Genomic DNA, 24870 nt, shown 5'->3' on the forward strand with positions numbered 1-24870 from the left:
CTACATGATGGCCAGCTGCCCCCAAAGTGTATGATCCAAGACACGGAGGAAGCAGCAGCAATGTTCTTTATGACCTGGCCTCAGAAGTCACATACAATCACTTCTGTAGTATTCTGTTGGTCACACAGTCAGACCTTACTGTGAAAGGGGACTACGCAGGATTGAATACTAGGAGACAAGAACCATTAGGTGCTATCTTGGGGGCTGGCTAGATATAAAACCATATCCCATAAAACTAGTGAATGACTATAGGGATCCTATTGCAGAAGAACCCAGTGTTTCCAAGAATATGCTTGGCAGCAACAACAGCCAAAGCAGGGGGAAAGGGCCCCTGCCTCATTTGCATCTTCCAAATAGAGCTGCAGAGGAGTCTGGCAAATATAGTTTGCTCCTGTGTTTCTTTTGTTACAGCTTTTCCATTTTTGTAATATGGGGGAAAGCACATTAAAAGAGAGATTGAAATAGATGATGAGTACCAATCTATCAAGTCCTCTACGAAGACCATGACTTTGTGGTACTTCAGCACCAATACATGCACTTAGTGGATTTTCTATAGCAGAGGATTGGAGCAGAGATGGTAGGGAATGCAGGTGAATCAGAGTTGGATAATAGCGCAACAGGGGCCAAAATGCTCATTTTAATCTAGTTTGCCTATTCACCCATGAAAGTATAATCTGTAAAGAGCAGGAAGACCATGGGAAGTTCTTACTGAGTGAAAATTGAAGACTCAGGGATTGACAGTGTTTGGGCATTGTAGGATTATGTTTACAAACACTGCATATTTGCATGGATTATGTGCAATTCCCAATGTGCTAGCTATATTTCCATTCCTTTGCCCTCTCAAGAAAACATTTCTGAATGCAAATGAATGAAAGTTACACTATTGTGGACTAATCTGGAATCAGATTTATTTAAAAATGATCAACATTTGTAATCAACTAAAATAGTTACAAAGTACTGGGATGGCTCCCAACTAATCAAGCCCCACAGTTGCTGCCATTGAAGCTGAAAATTACTGCTTTTGGGGGAAGGCACAGCAGGTGTAGAAGTTTCAGGGTTAGGGATTTGGAAGGGCAAACGCCGGGCTTTTCATGTGCTGATAGGAAGAAATCCACTTCTCATCTCTCACCCCAGGCACCCCAGAGCCGGAACTTGGCTGAGCTGCCCTAGTTTCCTATTGCCAATTCCAAATTATTTCTCTTCTTCCTTCCTTCAGAAACCTCAGCCCTTTTTAATTTTTTTTTAAATATTGAAAATTTGCAATCATACCCAAAAGTAAAGAGTATACTGAATCCCTATATACTCCTCATCCAGATTTAAGTGCTATCAAGATTTTGCCACACTTGTTTAATCTCCCTGCCTTTTTTTTGCTAAATTTTTTTAAGGTAAAAATTTTAGACATCACGTCATTTTATCCTTACACGTGTCACTATGCATTTTTAACTCTAAGGTCATTTTTTTCCTATAACCACAAGGCCATGTTAGCAAACCAGTAACATTATTATGGATTTCTTGGTATCATTTGAACCCAGTTAATATTCAGTTCCACAAATTTCTATCTACAGATGGCTTGATTAAATCAGGATCCAAACAATTCTATATATTCCATTTGCTTGGTATGTCTCTTAAAACTCTTTTCATCTAGGGCAGCATCCCCTCCACCCCTTTTCCCAATGCCATTTGATTGAAGAAGCCAGGCCTGTTGTTTTGTTGAATGTCCCATATTCTAGATTTGTTTGTTTGCTTTCTTGTGGTGCCATTTTACTTCTCCCATTAGCCCCATCCGTCCTGTAAGTGGGAAATTAGTTTCAGGCCTAGTTTGCTTCAGGTTCAACATTTATGGCCAGAATACTTCCTAAAAGGTGCCGCTCTTCATGATGCGGCCTACGGCACATGAATGTTTAGCTTTCCTGTTTTTACTGATCCTAAGAATGATGGATGCTTTCAAATGGTGACACTCTAATTCCTCCTCCATTGTAAAATTCTCCATTAACCTTTTTCCTAATAGTTTCGTCTAATGATGATCAGTGCCTGAGTAAGATATTTCACTAGGGGTTACAAAATTATGCCTTTTAAATTCTTTTATTCCTTTAATTATTGGCAATTCTCTGAAAAACAACTTTATCTCATCACATATGGGCCATTTTGTCACCCTAAAATACAGAGAACAGGAAAAGTAAGATAAATGATCAATTAATTCGTTTTAATAGCCACTTTTCAGTTAGTGACCAATGAGCTTTGCGTTTGGTGTTGTTTTCATTATTGCTATTGTTTGTCTTTTTTGGTGTATCATAATGAACTCACAGATTTTAAAATATTCAGTTGCTTCACTCAATTGCAGTTATTTTTGTACTCAAATTACTCATCTTTAGCCATTGGGAACCTCTCCAACTTGGCTCTCATGTCTTGTTAAGAGAACTGTGTTAGTCTTTGACGGTTTATTTGCTTTCTGATACAACTAACTGTATCAGGTTCATTGTGTACCTTTCCAACTCCAGATCTGGAATTAGCCCTTTCTCCAAAGAGTCCTTCTTCGTTTTAATGGAAAATAGTTTTTGGAGGCCACAAAACTATTTTTTGTTTATGGGCCTGAGGGATACTCATACCAGACTGTCACTGAATTTAGGCCTTTCCATTGACAGAGCTGGGACATATGTATTTTTTTTTTTTTAAAGAAAAACTGCCCATAGACTTAGACTGATATTTTTTATTCAAATTTAACATCAAATGCTTTACTTTACTTTTTAATATCTTGATGTATACACTGAAAATTTTGTCTCTAGCAACACGAACATAGTTTTGCTTTAGCCTCTCTCTCATTCTCTCTCATACACATATCATACACATATCTCATATATATAATATAGTTTTAAAATATAATCGTTTTAAAATAATGTCAATATTACAACTAACCATAAAAGTAATAAATAAAATTTACTAAACTTTCGTTGTGATTCTGTTTCTCCTCGGGATATTGTCTATTAAGGATATTCATTTAAAAAGCTGTTTTCTAGGGCACCTGGGTGGCTCAGTCTGTGAAGCATTTGCCTTCGGCTCAGGTCATGATCTCAGGGTCCTGGGATGGAGCCCCGTGTTGGGCTCCCTGCTCAGCGGGGAGCCTGCTTCTCCCTCTCACTCTCCCTCTGTGCACTCTCCCCTCTCTCAAATAAATAAATAAAATCTTTTTTTAAAAAAAGCTGTTTTCTATATTTGGATAATTCTTTTCTCTCTATGGTTACACCAGTGTGAAATTCATGCCAACCTCTGGTCATATCTCTCACTCACTGAAAGTTTAGCTCTCTGGTTTCCTCTTCATCCAGTACGAGGTCCACCAGTAAGTGACAGGATTTGAATCCAGTCAGGCTGATGCCAATGCACTCCTTTCACTCACTGCACTAATACCTTGGTAGTTTGCTGATCACAGATCTAGGTTTTCAAAGGACCTAGGGGCAGGATTTGAGTGGGGATGGGGGCGGCGGGGAGGACTGAGCCAGATTATGAAGGCTCAGACTTCTTTTTTTTTTTTTTAAAGATTTTATTTATTTATTTGAGAGAGAGAATGAGAGACAGAGAGCATGAGAGGGAAGAGGGTCAGAGGGAGAAGCAGACTCCCTGCCGAGCAGGGAGCCCGATGCGGGACTCGATCCCAGGACTCCAGGATCACGACCTGAGCCGAAGGCAGTCGCTTAACCTACTGAGCCACCCAGGCGCCCAAGGCTCAGACTTCTGACAGGGACAGAGGTAAACACGTATAGGTATAATGTGATTAATCTGGCCACAGGGTCTCTGTAAGAGTCTCCTGTGACTTCTTATTCTGCAGCTCTGGATGGTGTGGCTACTGGGAAAGGCAGTTTCTTATCAGGAACGGGAGGTGCTCTGAAGGCTGCCGAGCTACCGTACTCTTGTGTTTTCCTCATCTCTTTTTTGGGGCAATTCTTACACACTTAACCGGCTTTAGCTTAACTGCCACTTCTAGGAAAACTGTCCCTAACCTCTTCTACACTATATTGGCAAACTCTGCTACGCACTCCCTTTGTTCATCCTATCCTTCAGCATTTTCTTCACCCACTAGGAGGCAAAATCAGGGAGGATAGGATAAGTACCTGGCCAATTAGAGGCTCTCTATAAATATTTGTTAAATTAATGAGGTACATTAGATGAACAACTTTAAAATGGAAAGGTCAGAATGGCTTAGCCTGCCCTACGTCTACCACCTTTTGTTTGTCTGTTAGGGCAAAACGAAAACCAGTCTAAAAACTTTAATATATGAGAAAATAGTCTTTCTAGGATCTAAAATTGAGGTCTCACACAGATATATGAAAATCCATGAGAAAAGTTAATACATTCAAATCTTTAAATTCAGGAGAGAAATAGTCATCTTTAGGAGTCATTCAGGGTAGAAAAAGAAATTGTCATTAGCCGTATGTGGCTGAACATTTGTGAAAGCAGCGGCTTTCAGCCGAATGGCCTGACCTAAATCTGTCAGGCCATATTTGGCTCTATATAAAATATGTCTTGTCTACTTAATTCTTGGAGAAAGAAAAATCTGCAGGCTTTCTGAGTCATCTACACAGAAATAGAGCTTACCAGGAAGTTAAACAGTTAAGTGGAAGATTCTTTGTTTTTAATTGTATTGTCTTTTTGAATAGGTTAATAGGTTATTCAGGTGGCTCAAAAGTCAAATGATATAAAATGGTATACACTGAGTTTCCTTCCCAGTCCTATCCCTCACCATCCCAGTCCCCACACCCCTCCGTACCACTAAATTAGTATTTATTATTTTCAATATTTATTTAAGCAGATGGGAGTAAATATATGTTTGCATTCTTATTCCCCTCTTCCCCTTATACAGAAGATAGTATACTACAGGTATTATTCGGCACCCTGTTTGTTTTTTTCCCTACATGTATCCTGGAGATATTTTCATATCCGTACATAAAGAGCTTCGTTTTTCTTTTCTTTTAAAATATATTTGCAATGTATTCCGAAGTACAAAGGGCCCACAATTTACTTAACCACTGCCTTATTGATGGTATTTAAGCTGTTTCCAATCTTTTGCTATTACAAACGACGCTGTAATGAACAATCTCAAACATGAAAGGGAAAATTATTTTAGACTAGTACAAATAAGATTGGATTAGAGCATTCAATAGGCACAGTCTGGCAAATAGCTAAGAGAGTCGCTTTGTAGAACTGAGGAGTGAGGTGGTTGAGGAAGGGGGCACTGTGGTCAGTTGAATGTGTAATGAATGACCAGGGAGATCTGTCTAAGGGAAAAGTTTTCTTGGATTATTTTTTTCCTAGTGAGATAAACAGAAGGTTTAGAGAGAACTGCATCAGGTAGGAAGACTCATCTGTACAGCCTTAGGCCCTTAAATTTAATCAGATGTTTTTAGTCTTTGGAAAATAACATCCAGCTCGTCCTTAGGGAGATGGACAAATGATTAGAAAAGCCCATTCTTGGCCACCTCCCCAAAATTCCAACTTTTTTTAGGAGACCAAGATAAAAAAAGACTCCCTGCCTGATAAGGTTCTGTCAGTCTCAGAAGATGTGGTTCAGCAGGCATTGCTGATGGCCTATCCAACATCCATCCCCCTCCATCCACAGGTATCTGGGGCAACAAGGGCTGGATAGAACAGCAAACGCCCAGGCAGGTACTCCTTCAAACACTGTTCTTTAAATAACTATTTGACTTGGATTGCCTGAGTGACTCAGTTGGTTTGAGCATCCAGCTCTTGGTCTCAGGGTCTTGAGTTCAAGCCCCACGTTGGGCATGGAGCCTACTAAATAAATAAATAAATAAATAAATAAATAAATCATTGTTTAACTTTAATATAGTGGAGTTGGGAAGAAATAGATTTTCTATTAATACCTTACTAGAAACAAATTAACCTGAATGAATTTTCACCAATTGAAGCAGAGTATTTGTGAACACATCCGCCCAGTCAGTTCACTTTTCTGTAGCTCTCTTTCGTGATGTTTTTGTGTTTTTGTTTTTTTGAACTAGACAAGTTCCTTAGAGGCACACTGAGGGGATTACAAAAACATAACACAAAAGATCACACTATCTACACAGCACTATTCACACATTATTTGTTTTTAGAATCTCTGTTCTGCTGACTTTCTTTTTAGGGTTACTGCTTGTGGATGTTGCAGAAAAAAAACTCACTAGGGTTATAGGTGTGCCTTAGAAAGGAGTTTTCAAATTTCCCCTCAAGGGCAGTAGTTTGGAGGTGGCCACTTTATGCTTTTTTAATTTGTTCCAGCGATAAGCATCATTTTATAGATCAGCATACCACAATGACAAAACTGGTTGCTCATCCCCGACTCTGGCTGTGGGTCACAGATTAAAACAAGATAAGCACTGAGACAGTGGAATGCAAAGTGCTGTGGAGCATGGAGGGAAAAAAAAATAATGCTTTTCTGTGGCTGGTTAGAAGACAGTTTGTATAGTGGGAGAAAGCATGGATTTTTGAGCCAGAAAACAGGCCCAGCCACATAATTTGCAGTGCCCAGCACAAAAGAAAAACATGTAACTCCTTGTCACACGATTATTAAGAATCTTGGGGCATCTGGGTGGCTCAGTTGGTTAAACATCTGACTCTTGATTTTGGCTCAGATCATGATCTCAGGGTCAGGAGATTGAGTCCCAAGTCGGGCTCTCACTGGGTGGGGAGCCTGTTTAAGCCTCTCTCTCTCTCTCTCTCCCTCTGCCCCTCCCCCACCTGCATTCAGTGGCTCTCTCTAAAAAAAAAAAAAAGAATCTCAAGACACTGACAGCAGAGCATTAAACCAAATGTGGGCCTCTATGCAGGTGACACACCTATGAAGCTGGCCCTGCCAGAGGAGCTTGGGTTCAAACCTTTCTCCTGCCCCCATCCCCCAACAAAGCCCCCTGGCTTTGGGCAAGTCACTTCCCTGAGTCTCACTTTTTTCATCTGTAAAACAGTGATAAATGAACCCCCCTTGAAGAGTTGGTATGTGGCTGAAATGAAAAGCATTGGATACATGATAGGTTCACATTCCTCTTACTTTCTTATTCTGTATTGTGGGTTCTGATGTGAAATGGGGATCGGAAGTGAACGGTCAAGAAAGGATTCTTGAGATGTCTTTGGTGCAAAATAGGTGGTTTTATTAAAGCATGGGGACATAGGCAAAAAGCTGCACTGGGATCATGAGAAGAGACTGATTATATACTTGTAAGTTGGGAGTGCATTAGAGATAGCTTAAGTCTAAGGAATTTGGAGGTAAGGCTTCCAGGACTTTGAGGGCCTAGCGGCTGTTAGGATAATGTCATTCACTACTGTCTAGTAAAACCTTAATCATGAGACCCTTCAGATATTTATCAGTGGACCATAAGTTTGGAGGATGATTACTAACATATATCTGGGTGGGGGGCGGGGCGGTATAGATATAAAGGAGGTTTCCAAAGGGATTTTTATATGTTAAAGAAGACTTACAGGATCCCGGAGGTAGGGCTAATGTCAAGCTAAGGTTACCTTTTGCCTTTAGCAAAGTATTGAGGCAGTTGAGTTTCTGGAAGAAAGTCATTCTGCCTGTCCCAAGTACTTATCAGTGGGCTGTAAGTTGTAAGGAAGTTTAATTTTTCCTACATTTCTTTTACCTTTGTTCTCCACATCAGTCTCTTCCATCCATTCTGTAGGGATTCATCTTCTCATTACTCACTATCCTATCCTTTTAATATCTTTCAAAGGGGTATTAGAGTGAACATCATGAAATAGTCAATATCTAATCATTTATGACCCACAAAGTGGCAATTTCATATCATACAACCTAATACAAAAGCCTTAGCATGACTGAACAGTACTGTCCTCAGACCCGAGCACCTGAGACCTTCCTTTGTGCCCGTTTTAGGGGACACATGCCCTGTCCCCCTACCTTACCCACCCCCACACTCTTCCAGACGCACCCTTCCCCATCTAAAGAGTACTACCATGGGCTAAGTACTCTACTAGACCACACTTCAGTACGAGGACGCCAAGATTCCCTGCCCAAATTGCCCTCAGCCTGTTTCTAAGACCCACCTTGCCCCTGCCCAGGAGCTGCCTCCTCCACGAAGGTTGGGCATAAAACTTGGGCGAACTACACTACCTCCAGACAGCCTGCTGGGCCCAGTGGGTGGAGCTTGGACAGGCAGAAAGGGCTGGGGGCGACAGTGGGAGAAAGGGAGGGATGCTGGCACGCATGCACACCAGGCCCCATGCAAAGCTGCCCAAACCTGGCTGGGAAAAGGAGGGCTGATTTGTGGCTGCGTATGTACACTTGCCCCTCTTCTCCCTTTTCACCTCCATTATGAGGGGACTGCCTAGCTTTTGAGGCGCCCTGTGCTCTCTGTCCACAACTTAATCTTCAGTCTTATATGTAGATACGCTTCTCCAAACCTTCTCCCAACTACTTATGTCCCCAAATACTCTGTACATTTTTTAAAAACTCCATGACTTTCTACACAATGCTGTCTCAGAACTTTCCCCCTTTTCTACACCGATGAAATTCTAGTTATTTAAAAACCAACTTACATATCAACTCTTGTGTTAGTTATCCCTACCAATCAATCATCTCTACTTTCCTGACCTTTACCCCAGGCAGAGTTAGCTGCTGTGTGTGTGTGTCTGTCTGTATTTTACCCACTGTGATCTCATAACACCCTCAGGAGAACACATCACATTGTATGTAATTGCTTTTTTTGCTCCTAGACTGTGCGGGAGCTCTGCCAGTGTAGAAAAGATGCTTCTTCATGCTTATTCTTAGTGCCTAACCCCTGAGCTTGGTACTTAGTAGATGGTCAAGGAATCTTTCAGTGGGGTGTTGTCATCAAAATCCCAGCACCCCCAGTGATCAAGGGGCCTTGGGCAAATTACTGAATCCCAGTTTCCTCTTCCTTACAATAGAAATAATTACCTTCTCAAATGGCCCTATGGAATAAATAAATAAATAAATAAATAAATATATAAAACAAGCCATCCAAACTGCTTCAGCACAAAGATAAATAGTATGAGCTCAATAAGGGATAACCATAATTAAATTAGCTCCTATATTCTGATTCTTGAATGTGTAAGAGGAAGTAAATAGTCCTTTCAAGCCAACAACATGGTTTCTTGGAATTTGTATTTAATACCACAATCTTAATAGGACTGTGAGAAAATAGGCTTAAAAAACTGCCTGAGGTGAAGTAACACTCAAAAATTGTTTATTAAAAAGATACCAAGTAAAATTAATACATCCGAATTATTAGGTAACTCTTGGGACCCTTGGCACCAAATGGGTAAGAAAAATATTATAATCTATTTTGAGAGATATTTATAATAATTATATCTTGACTAAAACTAGGGAAATAAGGAAGCATAAAGTGTATTTTTTATAACTGCTTCTTTAAGAACTTTCTATAAATAGATGTAATAACTATTACATTTTTATATATCTACATATTTAGGTATTCCTACAAACATGCTGTAAGTATACATATATATTTCGCTTAGATGTTTTTTTAAAATAAGGAAAAGTTTAAAAAAAATAAAAATAAATAAAAAAGGAAAAGGTAATTGCAAGGAAATAATGCTAATAGAAAGAAAACAATCACTATGCATTGCTTTATGTACCCTACTCGGTCTGCTGTGACTTGTTACCCTAAATTGGGGCCTTTTGCTATTAGCATATTATGCAATATTAAATGAAACTGCTGATACTTGAATCCTTGCCCCTTGAAATCCTGTTTTTATAAAGGAAAAAAAGCAAGAAAATGGAATGTGATCTAAGCTTGCAGGAAAAATAAAAACTGGTTGATTTCACTTATTTGAATCTTACTGCTCATATAGAATGACTGTAATAAAGTCTGCCAACTTTGGTAAAGAACTTAATGATTTCAATCTTTGTTTTCCAAGCTAGTGCAAGCAAAATAAAATCAAAAGGATACTGCTGTAAAGCAGGTGAAGCAAGCAATTGTTTGTCAGTTGCAAAATCAGACACTTTCTTCTGCAAGTTCTCTATGCTATTATTATGCTATTAACTGTTACAGTTTATATCTTCAACTAAGGGAGACTACAGGCCTACCTATCTACAAGGGGGAACTATGCAAAACTGTTTTCACAATAGTACGTCTCATTGCACTTTTAAGATTCACTTAAATCCATAGGAGCTGCTAATTTAAAGTCTCAGGATATCTGAAGATATCTGGGGTTGAGAATGAATAAGTTATGAGGAAGATGGAGATAATGATAGTAAACTTGGGAGGATTTTCAAGGCACAGAAAGAAATCTGGTAAATCGTGTGTATTTTAGGTGGTAGGGCTGAAAATTAGTGCTAGCCTTACAACAGTAACAACCACAACATCACAGTAAAGCAGCTTTTCTTTGAGTTGCCTTTTGTGCTTAAAAGTATCATAAATGGGAAACCAACTTTACTGTTGTCATAGTGCTAAGGCACAAATAGTTAAATTCTAAATTAGAGGAAAGAGGAAACGGAAGCTGCCTATGGAAAGAGATGGCGGAGTTTGGCGTTGAGTTCTCTCTCCTTGTTTAAAAGATCCAGGCTGTGCTTTTTGAAGGCTTCAGACTGCAGCCTGAGTTCATCATAGGCCTTCTGGATCCCGTCGACCCTGCGCTGAAGTTCCTGTACTCTCAAGTTACTGTCCACGGCCACTGCCTCTTGTTGGAACCTCTCCAGGGCATGCCTTCTGGCCACGTCTGCTGTCTCCAGCTTCTCCTCCAGCTGCCGGATCTCTTCCTGCTTGTGTTGAAGCACCCGGCCCCTCTCCATGGCCAGCTGCAACAGCTCGTCCTTCTCACGAATGACCGTCTGCAGCCTGGTCTGCAGCTCCTGGTTCAGGCTGCCGTGCGCCCGCTCAGCCTTGGCCATCTGCTCCACCGCCTGCCGGTGCTGCTGCTGGAGGCTCCGCAGCTGGCTGCGCAGCTGCTCCGTCTCGCTGGCGTGGGCGCAGGCCTGCTGGCCCCGCAGCTCCAGCAGCTCCCTCTCTCTGGCCTGCGCCTGGCAGGCCTCCTGAGCGCACCTCTGCTTCAGGGTCTCCAGCTCCTTGGAGAGGGCCTCGCTCCGGGCGGTGAGCTGCAACACTTTGGCCTCCTGGTCCTTCAGAGCCTGGCTGAAGAGGCTGCTGTTCTCCAGCCTCAGCTTCTCATTCTCCTCCCTGAGCTTCACGTTCTGACTCTTGTGTTCGTCCTTGAAGCGGATCATCAACTCGTGGTTGGCTGCCAGGGTCATAAAGCGTTCCTCCAGCTTCTGGGCGTGCGCGCTCTTGGCCTTCAGCTTCTCGGCCTCCAGCACCCTCTTCTCCTCCAGCTCTGTGTTGAGCAGCTCCAGGATCTGGCAGCGCTCCAGGGCCTCGTCTGACCTCCGCTTCAGGATGCAGATGAGCTGGGACTGCTCCTGGATGCGGGAGCAAAGCATCGCCTTCTCGCTCTTCTCCTCCTTGGACAGTCCCCGGAGGTTTGCCAAGGCCTCCCTCAGACCATCCAGTTCCTTAAACTCCATCTCCTCTTCCTGCTTTTCCAGTTTTTTGGTTTGCTTGTCTAAGGGCTCGTCCGTGGGTGGAGGGTCCATCCTGGGAGGCTTCTCTTCCTGAGGCATTAGGCGCTGCTCTCCTCCACCATCAGCTGATCGCACAGTTTTTCCTCCTCGGATTCAGAAGCCTCAGTGTTGCTAGGGACTCCCAGCACTCTCCAGCAGTTGCTTTTTCCAGTAAGGAGCCCTGTGATTGGTGGGCAGGTCTTCGAAGTGCTGTGAAGTAACAGGGAGATCTGGGGGAGTCCAGAACCAATCCGGTCGGGTTATGGTTGCCTTTCCAACAAATCACAGCTCTCAGCTCTCAGCTCCCAGCCCGCTGTCTGGCCCGGATTGTAAAGAGAGGAGATGCAAGTCCCACTGGGTTTCCAGCTAGCATGGGGGCGGGGCGGGGGGGGGGGCGCGGGGAGAAAACCTGACTCTACCTAATTTCTGGGAGGAGTAAACAAATAAAGCTGCCGGTGACATATTCCTCCTCCTTCTCCCCCCTTCAGTTGTCATGAGAATAAATTACTGTCTGTGGAAACAGGTTTGCTCCTTAAAAATTTGCAATCTATAAAAACAAAATAGCAGCGCTACCCTGGGGTGTCAGGATCCTAAGTGGCTGTGAGGTGTACATGTAGTGTTTAACACAGCTCAGTAAAAGAGCAAACCCCAATGAAATTTCTTTCGTTTCCCTTACCATGGCCCTTGGCTGGATTGAATACCTCTTATTAGATATTCAGCATTCCCCGTTTTACCCATTAGCAAAATAAGGTTACAGAAAGAAGCTTAATGAACAATATAGATGTGATAAACATAACAACCGAAAAAAGATCCAAATGAGGCTTACCATAATATACCAAAGTCAATTCCAGATGTACTAAGCAGTTAAATGTCACGAGTAAAATAAAATCAAAATATTAAAAATGGAAACTAGAAGAAAACAAAGGTAAGCATAAAAACTCTGGGTCAGAAAAGACTTTCTTAGCTTAAACATTATGTAAAAGATGAGGAAGGAAACACCTAATTTGACTTTGCTGAACATCCCAAGTTATTTATAATTTTTTAAATTGTGAGCTCTGAGGGTTCTCCAGCCTCTTGTTGCTCAGGACCTGACATTTTATGCCTTAGTCCAACCCAACCACTGAAGTTCTCCTAACAGACCTGCTCTCTGGCCTTGTTTGTAGGTGTTTTCTCTGCCTGGAATGCCTTTTCCCACCTTGTCCCTTGTTGCTCCACTAATTTGCTCAGCATCAATACTCAGTTCAGAATCATCTCCTCTGTGAAGCCTTTCCTGGCCCCTACATGAGAATTGACCACTCACCTCTTTCAGTGCATGCTCTTTCAGTCTATACTGCTCACACTTTTAATGGAAACCCTATTGCACTCATTGCTCACCTGCCTGCCTCCCCCTATTAAACCTTAAGATCATTAAGGGCAGGGACTGTGTCTGTGCCATCCTTGGCACTTTGGGGAGGCTTAGATAAACGTGTTGAAATGGATGTTGAAGGCAAATTTCAAACTGGGGGAAATATCTACCATAAAGATGACAAACAATGGGGCACCTGGGTGGCTCAGTCGTCAAGCGTCTGCCTTCGGCTCAGGTCATGATCCCAGGGTCCTGGGATCGAGCCCTGCATCGGGCTCCCTGCTCAGCAGGAAGCCTGCTTCTCCCTCTCCCCCTGCTTGTGTTCCCTCTCTTGCTGTCTCTCTCCCTGTCAAATAAATAAATAAAATCTTTTTTAAAAAAAGATGACAAACGATAGATTTATATTTTTTGTAGAGAGCCCAAACAAATAAAGCATTAACATCTTAAAAGAGTAAGGAACAATTAAGTTCACAAATGAGGGGATGGAAATGGCCAAGTATTGAACCCTATCAGGGATCCAATAAATATAAGTTAAAAGCAGGTATCGTTTCATCTATCAATTTAGTCAAAATTTTCCCATTTTAAGACAACCCAGGACTGGCCGGGGTACAGTGAAATAGGTACTCTCTCATACTCTTGGTGTAAGTGAGTTGACAGTAGGTATTGAGGACTTGAAATGTTTTTATGCCTTTTGAACTAATGATCACCCTTCTGGGGAGAGTTTTACTTAGGAAATAATACAAAAGAAAAAGTTTTGCTCAAAATTTTTCATGGCAGTGTGGTTTATAACAACTAAAAGCTGGAAACCTAAGTGTCCGAAAAAGAGAAAATGTTAAGAAATTGTATTTTCTTAGAATATTATGCAGCCATTAAACATTATCGTGTTTATAAGTAACTTAATGGCATGGACATTTTTATGCTAGAAAGAGAACTGAAAAAAGAAAGATAAAAAATTTAAAATTCAGAATGATCTTAAAACCTGGGAAAACTTAAGCACAGAGTGAAGAGTTGAGTATTCCTACAATCACTGTTTCTGATGTTCAGACTTAGTCTCTCAAGTCATGATGAGAAAGAAAAAGCCTGGGTGTCATTACAGATGTTGGATGGATTTTCAAATGCTTCAGATTTAACCAGAACAAGACAGATCAGAAAGAAGTTTCAGATTTTTGCTTTGGTCTCAAAGATCATGGTCTCATGTCTATAAAAGGAAAGCAATGTTGGAAGACTGGGGAAATGACCTGAACTGAAATTTTAATAACTACTGAAATTATAGGATACTGAGGTTTTATGAAAGTGGATTCCAAAGACTTCAAAAACGTGAATTAAGCTTACTTGTATTTTCCCCTCCTTTCTCTTCTTTTCCTTAAATTTCAAGCTCTTATACTGAAATGGAACTTGCAAAGTTGAGACAAGTGACTGGAAAATTGGAATAGTCCTCTTCATTTAAATAAAAGGGTCACACATATATTGAATGTATTATTTGCTGATTACCACATATGGTTGTCTGATGTAGTAAAGTGAATTCACAGAATATATTTCCTAAGAAAAGAAACAGATGAGAGGAAAAATACTGAAAGTGTTAATAGTAGTTGTTTCTTGAGGGATGAGCTTCTGGATGCTTTCCCCTCTCTCTCCACCTTTCTATGTCCCTTGCACATAGTGGATGCTCGATGTTATTTGTTGATTAAACACATTTTCCACATTAAAAATATTTTACATATGTTAAAATTATTTTAAATAACTAAGTCCATAGTTTACTTGTCAATTCTAGGAATCTCACAAGACCCTAATCTCACAAGACCCTAATCAATATTCATTCACTGATTTACTCAACAGTTACTACATACAGTGCAATGCAAGATGCTAAGTAAACATTAAATTAGATACCATCTGTCTTCTCAAAGAATTTGCAGTTTAGTAATAATGACTTTGGGCTCCTCTCTGCATGGTTGTTTTCCTTGTTCTACCATTTTCCCCCCACCTACTTTTGAACCTGAAAGCGTCCAGTATATTTCCTCCCCAGAAGTCCAAGGCATAAAACTGGGCCGATGCCTCCCTAGTAACAACCAGAGTCCCCTCCACTTGCCTTTGTTGAGTCTTTTAATGTCTCTTTTTTTGAAGCTACTATTTACAGAGTTCTTCTATACAACAGTACTAGGCATTTCTACATCTTCTCTCATTTAACTCTAACAATATTCTTTTTTTTTAGAATTTTATATATTTTAATTTGCATAAGTGATATCTCACTATATGAAAATTTCTCTAATATTGGTTTTTATTTAAATAAAACTTTGTAGGTTTAAGATCAATACTATGATGAGACTTGTTCATCATTTTAATTATTATACAACCTTCCATTGTATGACTACACCATATTCTAATATTTATTCATCTGTTCCTCTATTGATCAACACTCATTTTTTTCATTTTTAATCATTACAAAGTGTGTTCCTATGAATATTATTTACATGTAATTACTTAAGTCACTTTAAATTTCATATCATATAAGTTGAGTTTCTTATACAAGAGTTGGAATGATTGGGTATTTTCTCAAAATTTTGTAGACATAAGGAATAAAGTTTTAAGAATCATAGTCATAACTTCTATATGATGTCTTCATTTTTTTAGACTTTTTGTGTATGAGTCATCTTTATTGCATGCAGTAATGGCCAAGGACCATTCCTTCTTCACCTAGAGCAGTTTATTACTTGTTTTATTTCAAGATGTTGTATGTGATCTGTGTAATCTTGATACTAAAACCTTCTGGTAGCAGTCACATGATGGAGATGATGCTTATTTCTGCAAGTGTCTAAAATTGAAGGGAAAATCCACCTTCCTTCCTGTAGGAATCTGCTGGGTTTGGAGACTCCAAATGGGGTCGTGTTCCAGAGATAAAAATGCTCAGTCATAGGCTGGGTGAGCACAGAGTGTGGCCAGAGACCGGGGAGACAGGAGTGATTGACTGCTTTTCTCTGGGGGTGCACTGAGGAGTGGGGCCCCGAGTTCTCAGCTCCTCTGGGCAGAGATTGGGAGGCCGCTATTTTCACTCTCATCCTCCTAACTCTAACAATATTCTTGAAAGCTAGGCATTATTATCTACTTTTTCTACTTTACAGGGAACAAAGAAACAAAGGCACAGAGAGGTTAAGCAAGTTACTCCATGTCACCCAGAGAATGGTAGAGCCAGAACTCAAACCCAAATCATTTTGATACCAAAGGTGGTTCTATTGTTCACTCTGGTGTTTTGAACGTCGGGGATCTAAGAATAGGAGGAGGTAGGCAGTCCCAGGGGGAGACACTAGAACCAATCTCATTGTTTCAGAGCTGGCTGGATGTTGGAAGGTAGCTGAGCAGGTAACTGAAAGAAGGGCTGAGAAAGGAGCTGGCACCTTGAAGTGCAGGAGCTAGAACAAGATTTGCACTTCTGCTACTATTCCTGGCCGACTGGGGAGGTGTGCTTCCACTCAGCTCATCTTGCCCCTCCCATGCAGTCAGAACAGAATTGGGGCACAGAGCTGGACTACACATCTCCCTAAAAGACTTTGAGAGACAATGGGAAGGGTATTTTTCTAGGTTAGTCGCTCTTACTGGCAAATGGGTAGAAGTTTCTAACATCTTTAGAGGCTGTGAGCACTCTAGTTATCTTCAATGACATTTGCTAGACACCGATAGTAAGGTCTCACACTCCTGACCATCCAGGCTCCCCCTAACCTACATTAAAATCAGTGCTTGTTTTGAGAAAGGCAAGCAAGTTGAGTCCTAAGGAGGAGTAATGCTTTATATATTAAAATGACCCCAAAAATGTCTCCATGGGAAGCTTTTCAAAAATAAATGTTGGCTTACCTTCAATGCTTTTCAACTACTTTTTTTAAATAAAAATTCCAGTTTCAATAACACAGTCAGAGCTTCTCACTTAGAGGAAACGATGTCGAGTTGCAGTGAAGACTTGAGAAATATTAGCTCAGCAGTTCTTTAGCCTTGCTAGGGAATTTAAATTTTAGGACTCCTAACATAAAGTATTTCATTCAAAATAAGAAGTCAGATTAACTTGACAACACAACTAAATCATATAATAATTTACTCTAAGGGTTTTTACAAAATACTTTATGAAAATTATACATACATAGGAAGTACAGTTTACATTCTAATTAAAGCTTCGTTGCAAAGCTTGTCTGTGAGCACTCTCATGCTAATTTCATATAGTAGCGTGATAGGAAAAACAGAATCATATATGCAAGGTTTTGTTTTTTGTTTTTTTTTACAGTCTATTAGAAAATACAGGCTTGAGATCTTAGGAGAAAATTAAGCCAAAAGCTGAATTCCACCTATGAGCCAGTGGGTGGCACCAAAGCATATCTGAGACTTTGACGCCGGGAAAGGTTGCGGTAGATTCAGTCCTATGGCCCTAACCCGGAATTCCATATTTTAATAGAGATTACAAAGTAAATAGTTTTCTTATAGTCAAATGCTTTATTATCATGGATATTCTGCCTTTCCCCTTCCTTCTAGGTGTATTTTTCTGTCCCTCTTTTCAGTTTCTGCGAGGATCTTCAACCACTGAGTAGCAGGCCCTCCTAACTGCAGCATGGCATGTGGTGTGAAACACAGGACGGCAAACTAGAATATTTTGCTGGTTAAAAGCACCCAACATTTAATATCTTTGACGGCTTTTTCTCTGAAGCAGCATCAACCGTTTGATTTTCCTAGCTTTCTCAAATATCTCCTTTAATGTTGAAGTCACAAATAAGTTACATACTTGATTCTTACTTAAATCTTGTGGGGCTTGTAACCAAAGAAGCTTATGCAGGTTGACTTTAACATGCTGTGTAGCCTCCATTAGTGGCAAGGGGCAGCAGGTGAGCATCTGTCCACACGGTCAGATTTTCAAGATCTGATTTCACCTGTTTAGTAGTTTTCAGTGGAGGGGCCAGTCGACTTTGGGTTCATTTTGAAATCTTGGCAATCAACAGCATTCTGAGAGGCAGCGTTGCTTCAATCCAAGTGTTGGGGGACTTTACCATCTTTTCCCAGAGAGCAACTTCCTCCGAGGTAGAGTCCATCCAATCCACTTCAGTACCATAGCTTTTACCTGCAAAAGAAAAAAAAAAAAAGGAAGCTTTGCAGTTAGAACAGAATAGTTCATTGGGAAAAAAGAATAATGGATCATCCCCTAATTATAATCATCAATGGAAGACAGCGAGGGGTAGTTTTAATATCACCAGGAGGGCAGATCTGGGGCTTTCTATAAGAAAGAACTGTTTAATCACCTGAAATGTCCAACAACAGGGCACTCCATAATTGGGACTATTCCCTCTACTCACAGAGAAATAGATTTCTCTTTGTGTTCATAGAAAAGCTGGCTGACAACCTGTCAGGGACAGAGGGGGGTAGTAGAGATAAAGCCTGGCATTGGGTTGGAAGTGACACTAGATGATCTCTAAGGAAGAGTAGTTTGGGGTTTAGTGTCTAACAGACTCAACTTTCAATCTTGGCTCTGATACTTATTAGCTCTGTTACTTCATTTCTTGGAACATCAGTTCCTCTGGGAATAACATTAGTAATTACTCACAGGATTTCTGTGAGGATTAAATGAAATAATATAAATAAAGCACTCAGTACAGTGACTAGTGCCCCATAAATACTATTTACTATGATTATTTAAAGCACAATTTTAGTCATGAAAAGACATAAATGTTTTTTTCAGGGACAAGTAGTGATGAAAGCTTTTCTGTACCTCCCACACACAATAACTTAAGCTCTGTGTGGACAGACACTACATCCTGTTAATCTTCATATCTAGAGCCCTTGGCATACAGCCTGACATTCCTTCACTCATTCATTCCATTACACTTCACAGAAATAGAGTATCTGTTTTCATTAGGAAGAAGCGAAACAACAAACAAACCTCTACTGTCCCCAGAAGCACTTGGCTCATAGAGAATTAAAAACGTAACAAACATTACCTGTTCCAAAGCCAATCCGAAGACCTCCCAAAAACTGGTTGGTTAATTTGTAATGGTCCCAGACAGTAAGCTCTACACAGGCTTCTGTCAGATCTTCAGGCCTGAACCCGTCATACACCATGGTGTGGTTGAAGACAGGACTGGTGGTTTTCCCTACAGCTCTGGTTTTTTGACGACTTTTCCTACTTGTATCTGGAAGGATGATACTACAAAAGGAATCATTACTGTGAAAGCATTTTAATAAGACGGTGAACATTTATGCTTTCAGTGCACTTCAACACAGCTACTGAAGATTGGCAGAAGGAAATGGAAGAAAAAACAGTGTAGAGACGCAGAGGTGTTGGTGGTGGCGGTGGTGATGGTGGCAGCCATGACGGTGGCGGTGATGGTGGTGGTGATGGAGGTGGCGGTGGTGGTGGCAGTCGTGGTGACGTTGATGGTAGTGGTGGTGGTGAGAGTGGTGATGATGGTGCTGGTGGCAGTAGTGATGAATGCAGTAATGGTGGTGGTGATGTTGATGTGGTGATAATGGCGGTGATGGTGCTGATGGCAGCATCCTGCTGGAGAGACTGCATTACAGTGGCCCAGACTTGCTTTGAATCCTGACTCTGTTACTTATTGGCTGTGTATTGTAGGGGAAGTCACATAATCTCTCAGACACTTGTTTCTTCATCTTTAAAATGAGAATTGTGATGCCTATTTCATAAGGTTAACATTAGAATTACATATGAAGTAAACAACTTAGTTTAGTGCTTTCATTTAGTAAATGCTTAATGTGGTAGCAAATTCTTGAGGATTCCTTTAAAATTTGGAAGCATTCCTGATTATCTGTTTTCTGTTTTTAACCCACCACACCTCTTATAAACACAAGAAGGTCTGAGAGTTGTTTCAGAATGAGAGACTCACCTGAGCTGAAAAATCTTACCAGCTGACCTCTATGAATAATATTTATAGGGAAAATCACAAATAATGCCTTAAACACTTAAACAGCTAACACTGGTCTTCTAGAAGAATCTATATAGATAAAATTAGTCAGAGGGAGCTAAGAGATCACATACTAATATCTGTTTAGTTACTACTGACTAGATGCCAGGCATTTATATGTATAACAGAGAAAGAAGTTTGCCACTTAGAAACTCAAATTGTCTTAAGCTCCTCTGACATAAACTATTAGTAGGGGTCTGTTTAGCAAGTCATTTTCTACATATTTACAGGATGAGGCAAAAGACCTTTTGCAAACAGTTCACAAAGGTGGGACAAGGTACAGGAGGAAGAATTCTCCCCATTCCACAAAGGAGTCAGGGGTATGGCATTAGGAATTTGATGAGTTTTTTTATACTGAATATTATCCTCACCAGTAGATATATCTCCTAGAAAGCATTCCGTATCTGAGTACATGGTGCCTGGTGTCATTTGTATGTATGCCCTCTTTATGGTTTTAAAACTAAACTAAGCCTTAGGGGTTCATGTCACAGATCCCTCTAGTTCATGTTGCCATTGTCCCAAGTTATGTCATTTCAACCATGAATGATGAGTTTCACCATCACAGATATTGAGACCTAAAAACAACCAGCAAAGGCCAGGCTATGGTAGAACTGAGAGAAGCAGAGTTATCAAAGCTGTTACCATTTAACAAAAGAATTTAGATGGCTGCCCCTTAGCTGTGGTAGATCAAGACATTCCTTCACCCAGATGTGCACTTCTCCCGTTGTAGGAAGCTTTTTACCTGTAATTGGAAAAGGAAAGAAAATAAAATTTCACTGCCATTCCTCTCTTGGCAATACTACATCCAAAGATGCCAACTTAAAAATGGTCTGGCACACGGGGCGCCTGGGTGGCTCAGTTGGTTAAGCGGCTGCTTTCAGCTCAGGTCATGATCCTGGAGTCCCGGGATCGAGTCCCACATCGAGCTCCCTGCTTAGCGGGGAGTCTGCTTCTCCCTCTGACCCTCCCCCCTCTTGTGCTCTCTCTCTCTCATTCTCTCTCAAATAAATAAAAAAAAAATCTTAAAAAAAATGGTCTGGCACAGTGGTACTAGCTAGAGCTTGAGGATATGATCCTAATTGGTTAAATCTATTGATTTTTAACTAAATCTTCCACAGTCTGGCTGCACTGAGCTCAGAGAGTTCTATGAAAATAATTCATATTTGTGCACTGGGTGCCTCAATTAGTTAAGCATCTGCCTTCGGCTCAGGTCATGATGCCAGGGTCCTGGGATTGAGCCCCGCATCGGGCTCCCTACTCAGGGGGAGCCTGCTTCTCCTTCTCCCACTCCTCCTGCTTGTGCTATCAAATAAATAAATAAAATCTTAAAAAAAAAAAGAATGGTAACAACCCAAAGGAAGTGAACTGAGAGATGAAGAGAGAAAGAGGGAAAAAGGAAGTAGGTTTGGGGATATCATTTGAACTCTTGTATCATACAGTACTTAAAGCCTGCCTGGGGAATGCCTGGGTGGCTCACTTGGTTGAGCATCTGACTCTTGATTTTGGCTTAGGTCATGATCTCAGGATCATGGCAACGGGGTCTGTGCTTAGCGTGGAGTCTGCTTGAGATTCTCTCTCTCCCTCTACCTCTGCCCCTCCCCCGGCCCATGTTCACTTGCTCTCTAAATAAATAAACAAACAAACAAATAAATAAATAAAGTCTTTAAATTTTTTTTTTAATTAAAGAAAAAGAAAACAATTCACATTGATTCCAAGTACAGAGTACTATATTATTCTTTTGGGTTTGGCTTGTTTCAAAACAAGTTAAAGATATCAAGTATATAAATATTTCATCCATTTATAGTTATATTAAAAACATCTCAATGAAATGCATATTCCTTTCAAATATTAATACTAACATCAATTGCTGTTAATGGGAGGCATCTGAAACATACTGAGTATAAATTTATCAATATAGGTACTGGCTAAGGTATAGCTACTCTTCTTGTTAATTGTGGTTACATACTTTATGGGAATACTGTATACATACACACAGTAACTAATGTTATGCACAGGGAATACTGAGAAGTTGGCTTAGTCTTCAGTTGTTGGCTAGACTGGGTGCACATGGACAGAGGGCCACTACCATATTTTTCTGAATAGGTTAATCCAGTCAACCAACCAGAATTTAATGAGCATCTATGATGTGCTTTGGCCTATGCTAGGAATGTCATTGGATATACAAGGAATATAAGAAATCTATATCCTTGGAAAATGTTTACATTTAAGTTAAAAAGAGTAATTCACATAAAAACTATAAAAATGTAATACAGAATGAAATGCCAAGTTATTATCATAATGTTCTAGATGATGATGTGATCAGTGAGGGTGAAAGAATATAGCCAGGAAAAGCTTTAAGATGGGACTTCTTCTCAACCTATCCGAAGACTTGGAGAAGGGGAAGCCATTCCAGGGTAGAGAAACTACATGAGCAAAAAGTCAGACAAGGTGGAGCCCATCACAACACATGGTCCCCTTTGCCCCCACCACCAAGAAATGATAGTGGAGGAAAAGAGATTGGCAGAATTTCTATGCATGTGGACCATAAATGATAGGATACAAATTATATATATTAAGGAAATCTGCCTTTTAGGAAGATCCATAAGTAACAACAAGGTGGTTTGGCAGCCATATGGGCCTAACGATATGTTTTGCTTGCCTTCTGATTCTTTTTTTTTTAGCTGAATTAAAATGCCTTTCTCCATTTCAATCACTGCCCTTACCATCCATTATTTCTTTCATCCCACGAGTTTCACTGCCTAGGTACTGAAAACATTTGAGTTGCAACCTCTGATTTCAGTTATGATATCATACAGATTCTTAAGAAGAAAAACTTGGGGAACTTCTTGGGAAATGAGAGGGGGCTGGCATTCATTTCTTGCTAGTCTCTTGCTCTTTAACTGGGCTGTAGACCCGAGGCCCTAACATCAAGGATGCAATTAGTAACTTTGAGGGAAAAGCTTTCTACCCTGCTGAGGCCTTGTGAATGGAGAACCAATGAGTTCTAATCTCCTAGAGGCTCCATATGAATCCTTCTAATTCTCACCTGTGAAGAATACTCGGGTTCCATTCTTACCATAACACTACCAATAGGTCCAAATTCTGAACACAGAAAAGGCCATTCATGTTGTACAGATACCAACTTTTTGGAAAGTGAGATGAAAATTAGAACAAGGACTATAAACTTGGGAATTTTGTAAAATGAGGGTTTGTTTGTTTTTTTTCATGGAAACAGAGGTAGAATGGTAGTTACTGGGGGCTGGGAGAAGGATAAGTCAAGGGTATAGTTTAATGGGTACAGAGTTTCAGATATGGAAGACGAAAAATTTCTAGAGTTCTGCTTCATAACAATGTGAATATACTTAATACTACAAATGGTACACTTAAAAATGGCTAAGATGGTAAATTTTATGTTTTGTGTTTTTACCACAATAAAAAAAAAAGAATTTGTCAACTGTAAATTGACTCATTTGGTCCGTAGAATTATTAAGTTAATAAATTTGCTTAGGGTTTCACATTTGAAAATATCACAGAGTCCAAAGAAATCCTTGGAGAGGGAAAGGCTCAGGAAGGGGCATAAATCTGGATGGAAAATCATTACATACCAGGAATTGGCTCTGGGACATACTGGAGAGCTAACTTCATTTCACCTCTGTTTTCTGCTTCAAGGGCAACAGGTGCTGTCTGGAGAATGAAGGACTGTCAGTAGGTGTAAGACACAAATGACTTTACTGTTTGTTGGTTACTCTGTTTTAGGACCATAACTGCCCCCAATTCTGCGACTATGTATCACCCATGAGTGCCCTGGATTAAAATTTCCTTCCCCATCAGAGCTAAACTCTTGCCTTTATATCTGGGAAAGCTATATATCGTGTATCTTGAAAAAACTTGCTTGGTACCCAGAAAACATCTCAAGGCCTTTAGTCTCAGAGATATTTGAGAAATCATAATGGCTTTCTTGGAGAGAGAAGAAATGTTCTGGGATGCTTTGGTTTTTATAAAAACACACATATTTTTTGTTGGTCACCCAGCCAACACATAAAACTATTTATTTGTATTATTCTCTTTCTTTGAGTATGAAGAATGTGGGAAAGTTGGGGGAAGAAAAGCCAAACATTACATTTTCAAAGCTGCATTAACCTGATTATTTCAGATCACATAATGTGAGGTCTCTAAGAATAACAAAGACTGGACAATAATTTAAAAATATATGTCTATTATTTTCGAGTATAAGAAAGATGGCTTTTCTTTCAGATTCTGGTCCTTTAGAGCCTTATTGCCAAAGCATGGTTATGCATCAGAAACATAAGGGAAATTAGTTTAAAATGAAAAGCTCTTGACATCTTTTTTTTTTAAAGATTTTTTTTTTTATTTATTTATTCATGAGAGACAGAGAGAGAGAGAGAGAGGTAGAGGGAGAAGCAGGCTCCCAAGGAGCAGGGAGCCCGATGTGGGACTCGATCCCAGGACCCTGGGATCATGACCTGAGCCGAAGGCAGACGCTTAACCATCTGAGCCACCCAGGCACCCCTCTTGACATCTTCTGAGGAATTCACACCCAGTGAGTCTTGGGTAAGACTAGAAATAAGTGCTTCTGGTGATTTTGATGCAATATTTGGGAACCATTTCTTAAGTGAAAGTGCTATATTATGTAGATACTAAACAATGGTTTGTATTGTTGCTATTTATCACTTCTAGCTGGGATCACACCAACCCTCACACGGAGAACAATTAAAAAAACTGGATTAAACAAATTTATTTGAAGAAGCTAAAGAAATATTAATATAGACAGGACTCAAATGGACAAGATCTTTGAGCCTGACATTCTCTGCTTTTCATGTTGATGCATCAGCTGATTTTTAAGTAGTGCCAAACTAGAGCATAAAAGCCTAACTGAAAGAGACTAAGAAGCCTGAGCAGGGCTTTTGCCAGTCTCGTGGGGCTGGAGAGACAAAAATTGGAGTCCACAGCCAGCATGGAAGGAATAGCCTTAGAAAATACCCTAGGAGGAATTCTTAATCTCAGGAAACAAACTGAGG

The 24870-nt window shown here is 40.3% G+C and overlaps 2 protein-coding genes across 5 annotated transcripts in view; both read right to left on the reverse strand.

Moving 5' to 3' along the window:
- Positions 1-9034: 9034 nt before the first annotated feature.
- Positions 9035-12360, reverse strand: CCDC89 (coiled-coil domain containing 89). The gene has a single exon (XM_006733546.3). The coding sequence runs from the start codon at positions 11597-11599 to the stop codon at positions 10487-10489; it is 1113 nt and encodes a 370-aa protein (XP_006733609.1). The 5' UTR covers positions 11600-12360; the 3' UTR covers positions 9035-10486.
- Positions 12361-16945: 4585 nt separating this feature from the next.
- SYTL2 (synaptotagmin like 2) overlaps positions 16946-24870 on the reverse strand; it is a 133091-nt gene continuing 125166 nt past the window's right edge. For all 4 annotated transcript variants that reach the window (XM_081798973.1, XM_081798974.1, XM_031028433.2 and 1 more), the window contains 4 exons: positions 23437-23515; positions 20474-20573; positions 18848-19053; positions 16946-17973 (listed from right to left, as the gene is read on the reverse strand). In XM_081798973.1, coding sequence (XP_081655099.1) covers positions 17828-17973; positions 18848-19053; positions 20474-20573; positions 23437-23515 — 531 coding nt within the window. In that variant the 3' untranslated portion in view covers positions 16946-17827. The remainder of the gene's footprint in view (positions 17974-18847; positions 19054-20473; positions 20574-23436; positions 23516-24870) is intronic.

This window comes from Leptonychotes weddellii, chromosome 11, assembly GCF_054177405.1.
Source record: "Leptonychotes weddellii isolate Sample4059 chromosome 11, ASM5417740v2, whole genome shotgun sequence".
Classification (NCBI taxonomy): Eukaryota; Metazoa; Chordata; class Mammalia; order Carnivora; family Phocidae; genus Leptonychotes; species Leptonychotes weddellii.